This window comes from Etheostoma cragini, chromosome 7 (assembly GCF_013103735.1).
Source record: "Etheostoma cragini isolate CJK2018 chromosome 7, CSU_Ecrag_1.0, whole genome shotgun sequence".
Lineage (NCBI taxonomy): Eukaryota > Metazoa > Chordata > Actinopteri > Perciformes > Percidae > Etheostoma > Etheostoma cragini.
The window spans coordinates 6,943,734-6,952,315 of NC_048413.1; the positions used below are offsets into that span (position 1 = coordinate 6,943,734).

At 39.7% G+C, this 8,582-nt stretch overlaps 1 protein-coding gene across 2 annotated transcripts in view; it reads left to right on the plus strand.

Moving 5' to 3' along the window:
• Positions 1-8,582, plus strand: part of LOC117947150 (probable phospholipid-transporting ATPase IIA) — a 54,067-nt gene that overhangs the window by 26,695 nt on the left and 18,790 nt on the right. For both annotated transcript variants that reach the window (XM_034875763.1, XM_034875762.1), the window contains exons 19-22: positions 885-983; positions 4,799-4,888; positions 5,133-5,277; positions 5,952-6,016. In XM_034875763.1, coding sequence (XP_034731654.1) covers positions 885-983; positions 4,799-4,888; positions 5,133-5,277; positions 5,952-6,016 — 399 coding nt within the window. The remainder of the gene's footprint in view (positions 1-884; positions 984-4,798; positions 4,889-5,132; positions 5,278-5,951; positions 6,017-8,582) is intronic.

Consider the following 8,582-nt stretch of genomic DNA (forward strand, 5'->3'; position numbering starts at 1 on the left):
CACAGTATTATATTCATCTGAGTGTATGCAGAAATCTCTGAGATAAATGTCTCACACCCTGAGCAAATAAAGCCCCATAGTTAGGAAATCTTTCTTTGGTAATTTGGGTGAATCAAACATTTCAAATCTCTGCTGTAACCTTCTATAAGCAACATCCAAAGCCCTCTGTTAAAGGAGAAGTCCGAGACAGAATTAAGATACTTTAACACCAGTCTATGTGGTAACTGGTATTTGTCTTCTGTTTAAAGCACAAAAACTACCATAAAGTAAATCCTGTTTGATCGTAAGATATGTTCAAAAAATGTAGCTCCAGGATACTTGCAGTCAGTGATAAGACTCTTTGATCCCTCAAATTTAGCATTTGTTAACTGGTATATTAGAGCAATTATGAACATTTTGTTTCATGTAGTGACACATTTCAGTGGAATTTCTCTTCAAACATCCAGGCATCATGGGAATTATGACATCCTTTTTTACCGTAACTAAGATGAGACAATGATGAGATGGCACTGATGTTATTTAACGCTAAGTGTGACAATATCAACATGCAATTTAGGTGAAGATCGAATCTTACCTGAAACAAGTTTACTAAAATTACAAAAAAACTGAAATGTTTAATATAATCTGACGACTAAAAAGGACATTTGACCCAGGACTAAGGCAAACTGAAAACAGAAAACATTTTGACTAATGGTTGACTAAAAAATGGACTTCTCGTCGACTACATTTGTGCTAAAGCACTGTAAGTTGTGTTAAGTTTGAGGGTAAACATGACTAAATGTGAGTAAGAGCTAATACGCATTTTCTTCCTGAGACTAAATCTGAAACCGCTGCCAAACATGACACTGTCCTATGCTACCTGTTACTCTCTGGTTTCTGTGTAGGTGTGGATGCTGACAGGAGACAAGCTTGAAACAGCCACATGCACCGCTAAGAACGCCCATCTGATCACCCGCAACCAGGACATCCATGTCTTCAGACCCGTAAGTGCAGGACAGGGATCCCTCTTCCTCTTACATGGATATGAAGTGGGTTATTCGTTGTTTTTTAGTATCGCAGGGTTCATCCTAGTTCAAGGCAGCATTGACAGTTCCTGACTCCCTCGACCCGCGGGCATCCATCCTCTGCGCGACCAAGGCCCATTAGCGTAGTGGTCGCACAGCCCCACATAACTACACATGCAGGCCGAGCCAGCATACGCAGCTGAATAAATCACCGCCCACCAGCCAAAGCATCCAAGCCGCTGTGAATGAGAACAAACAGGCCTTCGCTCCAACACAGAGCTGAGAAACCAGCTGAACCACTCCCGTAGGGATCATGCAGAGGGCTCACTTCCTAATTTGTTTTGCAGTTTTCAGGGCTCTTTTTCTGCTGCTTTGATAGTCCCCCTTTAGCCTTCCCCGGTGGAAGGGCGCCAGAGCAGAAGGAGCGCCTGCCATATAGGAAGGTTACAACTTGCGCACGAGCGCGGTTACTGGAAGAGAATAACAATGGTTGGCACGGCTTGAAAACCTCTGTCCCAGTGGACGGGGGGAGGGAGAGTGCTGACTGGGCCTGCAACACATACATCTGGATTAGTTTCCTGGTGGCCACCAATGGCCTGATCTGGATTGACGTATGAATAGTCAGCAGCTGAAGGATATTCATACCAGAGCAGAACTCCTGTTGACAGATTAACACCGTGCCTTGTCAGGGCTGCACTTCAGAAGTCTGTATTTGAACCTGACACAATTTGGTAGGAACCCTTGCTTTTATAGTACAGTATATTTTCCTCACTTCCACGTACGTGAAACATTTCATAAATGGTTTATAACACATTCTAATTATACACAGATCTAAGGACATTTTAAGTGTAATAAATGTATTTAAACCATAGACAAAATAATATCAGTTAAAAAATAAGATATATATATATATATATATATATATATATTTTTTTTTTAATGTATGTATATGTTATAAAAACACAGCAATAAAAATACAATTGTAGACAAATCAGTCAAAAAATCAAAAAAGAACAAGAAAAAGGTTAGAGAAGGAGTGGGTGGACGCATAATGCTCATGAAATCCTGACCATAATATCATATTATTACAAAACCAAAAAGTAATTTTAGGTCATACAACAACAATACACTTACTTTACCATGTATTCCTATGTTTAGGTCTCTTCCTTTCTATATTGGTCAAGTATTGTTTTCTTGAATCTATTTTTGAACTGTATGGCTCTGTTTGATTCCATTGTTCCATTCCATAGGGTCACCCCACAAACTGAAATACACATGCTTTAAACACATATCACTTTTCCTATGAAGACATATTTGATATCATTACAACTTGGTGTTACAGTTTAGTCATTCATATTTTACAGGTGTCCATTGAAATTGTTGATTCATTAACGGGGTGATAGAATACAAAACCTTGTCATAGTTGAATAACGACAGTTTGGTGGCTAAATAGGACATCATACATAGTACCTCGATATCCCATTGTCACCTTTGTCCTCTGAATATCTCACAATTTGAAACTGCCTCGGAAAACGGGCCACATAGTTGAGGTCAACTACGTGGCTCCTCCTTATTTGGCTCTGGTCTCCAGTCTTTGTCACGCCGCAAAATTTAATAGGCTACAGCACTGGCCTGAGATCAGCTAGTCTTCTGAATAGGTTGCTCAGATCTCAGAAGTTGTTTACATTGTACACGCTTGTGAGACTTCTTTATGCAAGAAATCAACTATGTAGAGGTCAAATATATTTGCTTTTTCACAAAAAGTGATGGCTAATTGAAAATGTTGTCCAATTGTGGGGCGAAGTTCAGCGGCTGGCAGCCCGCGGCGCTCCATACCCACACAAAGTCCCCGTTTCTGGGTTACGGGACTACCAAACGCCGCTGCCCTGACAGAGCTCCAGGGCCCCCGCTTGCTGCTCTGCCTCCCCTCTTCCTGCTAGATAGCCAATGTGTGAGTGAGAGGGCGGTCAGAGAGCTTGTTACGCAAACTCTTACCACAGGTTCCAGTAATTTTTATAATGGAGATGTGTGTTGAGTTATTTTTATTGAGTGTGTTGAGTTATTATTTTTATTTAAACAAACGAGTCTCAATGATAGAGGCTGCGGAGCAATGAGAGCTAGCTAACCTCCTCCTAACAAACATCTGAAATTCACAAAAATGCATTGAATTGAAATCGGACAAAAGCTTTAGCTTTTTAAAACCATTGGGTAGCTGTGATATACTTGTCGTGACAAAATTCAAAGTGTAAGTATACTATAGTTATGCTTAAAGTATAGAGGCCATCTTTTACCATAGGATTGAAAGGAGCACGTAGCTATAGCTAGCAGTTCCTCCTAACGAGACCCCTCAAATTCAGATGCATTAAATTGAAAATTCATAAGTGAAAAGTGATAGCTTTGTTAGACCTTAGGGTAGCTGTGATATACTTGCCGTGACAAAATTCAAACTGCAAATATACTATATTTAATGGCGAAAGAAATGAAATCCGACACTCAGTCGGACAAAGTGTGTGTGTGTGTGTGTGTGTGTGTGTGTGTGTGTGTGTGTGTGTGTGTGTGTGTGTGTGTGTGTGTGTGTGTGTGTGTGTGTGTGTGTGTGTGTGTGTGTGTGTGTGTGTGTGTGTGTGTGTGTGTGTGTGTGTGTGTGTGTCAGCCAATCAGCACGCAGCTCATCTAAATATCCATGAGCAGACCATATAAAGCAGGTTAGCATCAGGACCAGGGCAATTTTCTGCCTAAACAATGTTACATACCCTATTAGGAGACCTTAAAGAACAGTGTGAACTACTCTATATAACCATTCTATCACCCCTTTAAATTAGTAAACAGTCATATTTGCTTACAACGATTATATCATGTTATAGATATACAAAATTCTGTTATTGGAAGTTTCCAGGCAAATGTTAATAATACACTCACAGAATTTCTGCTTGTTTTACACATATGAATATTTTTCTGATGTAATGCATATTAATGGACAGTAGTTAAGTATATTGAATATCAATTTGATGATTTTATTCTTGATTTTGCCTACATTTCTCATATATTCACTGACTTAGATGCCAGAAAGACGTTAACCGTTATTACCTTATAATTAATAACAATGAATTCCATTTTCTGTTCTGTTGAGCTAAACATTTAACTGAGGTTGATGCAATGTAACAACACTAGTATAATTAAATGGAATGTGCATATTCAATTATATTGTATAGTCTAGAATGTGTTACTGTAGAGGCGTCTACCTAGTCATGTTGTGACTGTGGGAGCAAACAAACCGGGGAAAAGGCATTAATAAATATATAAATAGAGTTCTTTTCACGGTTGGTCTCGTTTTAAAGTTTATTTCGGATCATCAGATAAAAAATGCCACAGTTTCAGAAACATTTAAAAGTTACATTTAGTTACATGTCTTTTGGTTAAAGTCCCAGTCTCACATTCATCCCAACGAGTTCCGATGCATTGAGTTACGCTGCACAGATCAGGATCTCTATTGGGAGAGTAAAAGTCTGATTGCTGCATCCCAAATTGATATGTAAAAAAACTACTCAGTTTAACACTGTGATGTTTATTTCAGTCATATCATCCAGCCTTATCAAGTATTTATTTCGTTAATTGGATGTTTGGCAGGTATTTGGTTTGCCTTCGTTGCAGCTGGAGGGGAACAGGCTGCCATTCTTAAAAGCTAGCAGTCTGTTAACAATCAGGATGCAAAGGCTGACAGGTTTTTCATCCTTGATAAGTTTTTTGTTGTGTGTTTGTGCGTGCTTTATAAATGTGGTTTACCATTGCCATAGGTAACAACACGAGGGGAAGCCCACCTGGAGCTCAACGCTTTCAGGAGAAAACACGACTGCGCCCTCGTGATATCAGGGGACTCGCTTGAGGTAAATGCATCTGTGTCTGTCTAACCCCCCCCATCCCCCACTGACTTCTCTCTCCTTAAACTACGAAATGTTTGCTGTGTGATGCATGATAATATTGCTGCCTAGGAAGAATCTCTGGAAGTGGTATCTGTGGTTTGAGGCACTTTCTAAAAAACGTTAAACTGTAAGTTTGAGATCCACAGCTGAGATCAGTTATATGCGGTGGCCTAAGTTCCACATGTCCGTTCTGGTTGCTCTCTTGCAGGTCTGTCTGAAATACTACGAGTACGAGTTCATGGAGCTCGCATGCCAGTGTCCCGCTGTGGTTTGCTGCCGGTGTACCCCTACTCAGAAGGCTCAGATAGTCCGACTGCTGCAGGAGCGCACAGGAAAACTCACCTGCGCTGTAGGTGAGTTGAAAATAGAAATTGGGGGAGGGGATTCAGTTGTACAGTTTCTTTTCCTCTTTTATCTGTTTTTCAACACATCAGAACATATTTATCTGTTGCAGCCACAAACCTCTGTCACTCACTTCTACTCATTTTACCAGCACTTACAGTATGAGCATTGATAAAATGTCCCAAATAAGCAGAGCCCGTTTAAATGTGTATTAATGCTAATACTGTGCATCACTTGATGCTGATGAAACGGCAACCCGCGCAGTCGGTCTCAAAATGTCCAAGTTAGAGAGTAAATCCGGTAAAAATATTGTTTTTCATTTCGTTCATTCGTTATTCATTTCTCGAAAGAACAAAGCAGGTCTGCCTTGTTGCGCCATTTCAAATTCTCTTCAAAACTTGCCATTTTCAGAGTGTAGATTGTGTTGTTTCATTGTAAAGATATACATTTTTTATCAATATCCTGTTTTTCACACCCTGCCTCTTTACCTCTCTTATTGTCTGGTCAATTACAAACTTCCAGACATGTTATTTTGCTGTCTGTGTCTGCAGTTCTTATCTCTTAATCAAGCCAAATTAAGGGAGTATCTTGTGAAATACATACACACAATACTCTCACTAACAGTCTGTATTGGTGAGTCACTGATGTGAATCCTGACACCTCCATGGCTTTTGTTTTCTCTTAGGGGATGGAGGAAACGATGTCAGCATGATCCAGGAAGCCGACTGTGGCGTGGGAGTGGAGGGAAAAGTAAGACTCTCTCCGTCTCATCATCTCTCACATTGACTTGTTGCTCTCACAGATTTTTTACTTTGTGTTTCCTGTCAAGATCTCTCTCACGTTCAGAGACATGTAGAGAGACATGCACAGCAGATGATTCCTCTTTATGAGGATCCATTGTCTCAGTAGAGGAAACAAAGATGACAGGATGCTTTTGTGTTTAAGTAAAAGTAAGAATTTCTGGTCAGCCCATCTTTTCTTCTTCTCATGGTGCTCTCTGTAATTCTCCGTCCAGATACTAGTTTGCTCAGACACGGACCTCATACATGTCAGCAATGGTTCTTGGAGTAAATTTGAATTGAATTTTTTTTTGCCTTTGGTGGGAAATTCACTTATTCCCTTTTCTTGATAATAGTTAATTGTTCATTGAAGAAAGCAGCCAGTTTTCTTAGCTTAGCATAAAGATTGCTTGGGTCTGTGCAAGGGTAACACAATCTGCCTACCAGCACCCTGCAAACTCAGTGTTATATCTTTGTGTAATTCTGTACAAAAAAGCTAAAGTGCAAAAACATACAGTCATGGACGAAATTATTGGCACCCCTGGAACTTTTCCAGAATATGCACTGTTTCTCCCAGAAAAGTGTTGGAATGACAAATGTTTTGATATACACACATTTATTACCTTTAAGTGCATTGGAACAGCACAAAAAAAGCAGAAGAAAAAAGGCAAATTTGACATCATTTTACAGAAAACTTAAAAATTAGGTCGGACTAAATTGTTGGCACCCTAAACTTAATATTTGGTTGCACAACCTTTGGAGAAAATAACTGAAACCAATCGCTTCCTATAACCATCAACAAGCTTCCTTCACCTCTCAACTGTAATTTTGCGACGACTCTTCTTTTTAAAACTGCTCCAGGTCTCTCAGATTTGAAGGGTGCCTTCTTGCAACATCAATTTTGAGATCTCTCCATAGGTGTTCTAGGGGATTTAGATCCGGACTCATTGATAGCCACTTCAGAACACTCCAGCACTTTGTCTCCAACCGTTTCTGGGTGCTTTTTGAGGTATGTTTTGGGTCATTGTCTTGCTGACACACCCATGACCTCTGACGCAGACCCAGCTTTCTGACACTAGGCCCTACATTATGGGCCAAAATCTTTTGATAGGCTTAAGATTTCATGATTCCTTGCACACAGTCAATGCATCCAGTCCCAGATGCAGCAAGACAACCCCAAAACATCCTTGAACCTCCACCATGTTTGACTGTAGGTGCTGTGTTTTTTTTCTTTGTAGACCTCTTTCCGTTTTCTGTAAACAGCAGAATGACGTGCTTTGCCAAAAAGCTCTACCTTAGTCTCATCCGTCCACAAAACGTTCTCCCAGAAGGATTGAGGCTTACTCAGGTACATTTTTGTAACCTGCAGTCTGGTTTTTTATGCCTCTGTGTCAGAAGTGGGGTTCTCCTCTGTCTCCTGCCATAGACCTTCTTCCCATTCAGATGATGACGTATGGTTTGACTTGACACTGATGCACCCTAAGTCTGCAGGACAGCCTGAATTTGCGTGGAAGTTGACTGAGGTTGTTTATCTACCCTTCTAACTATCCTGCGTAGCATTCTTTCATACATTTTTGTCTTCCGTCCACATCTAGGGAGATTTGCCACAGTTCCATGGGTTATAAACTTCTTCATTATATTGCGCACAGTGGACAAAGGAACTTTAAGATCTCTGGAGATTGACTTGTAACTTTGAGATTGTTGATATTTTTCCACAATTTTGCTTCTTAAGTCTTCAGACAATTCTCGGCTCTTCTTTCTCTTCTCCGTGCTTGGTGTGGCACACACAGGCACACAACACAAAGGTTATACAACTTATATACACTCTGTATATAACTGGCTTCAGTTTTGATTTCTATATTGCCAGCGCCTGTTAATTGCCACAGGTGAGTTTAAATGAACATCACATGCTTGAAACGAAATTATTTACCCACAGTTTTCATAGGGTGCCAATAATTTTGTCCAGTCCATTTTGGGACGTTTTTGTAAAATTATGTAAAATTTGCCTTTTTTTGCTTTTTTGTGCTGTTCCAATGCACTTAAAGGTAATAAACATGTGTATACCAAAACATTTGTCATTGCAATACTTTTCTGGGAGAAATGGTGCATTTTCTGGAAAGTTCCAGGGGTGCCAAGAATTTCGTCCATGACTGTAAGTTTAAGAATAAGTAAGTATTAATAAGAATTAATATTTTTTTGATTCCCTCAGGGAAATTGTACACCTACAGTTGCTCAGAGTCGGGTTCAGGTAAAAAAAATAGGAGTAAGAAAAGAACGTAGAAAAAAAGGAAAAGTACTGTTAGATTGGGTTAAAAAGTTTATGTTGCTAAAAAATTGGATTGTTGAAATCCTTCAGTGGTGCTGTGTGAACATAAAGTACAGTGTGACCATAAGTAGCAGCAGTGAATAAATAACAGATAACTGATACATTATTGCAAAATTACTGTACATAATTGTCCAAGAATTTTAAGATTGATATGAGGAGATACGTGATGTGAGTCCAGTTTTGACGCTCTAATTTAGTGGTTCTCAATTAG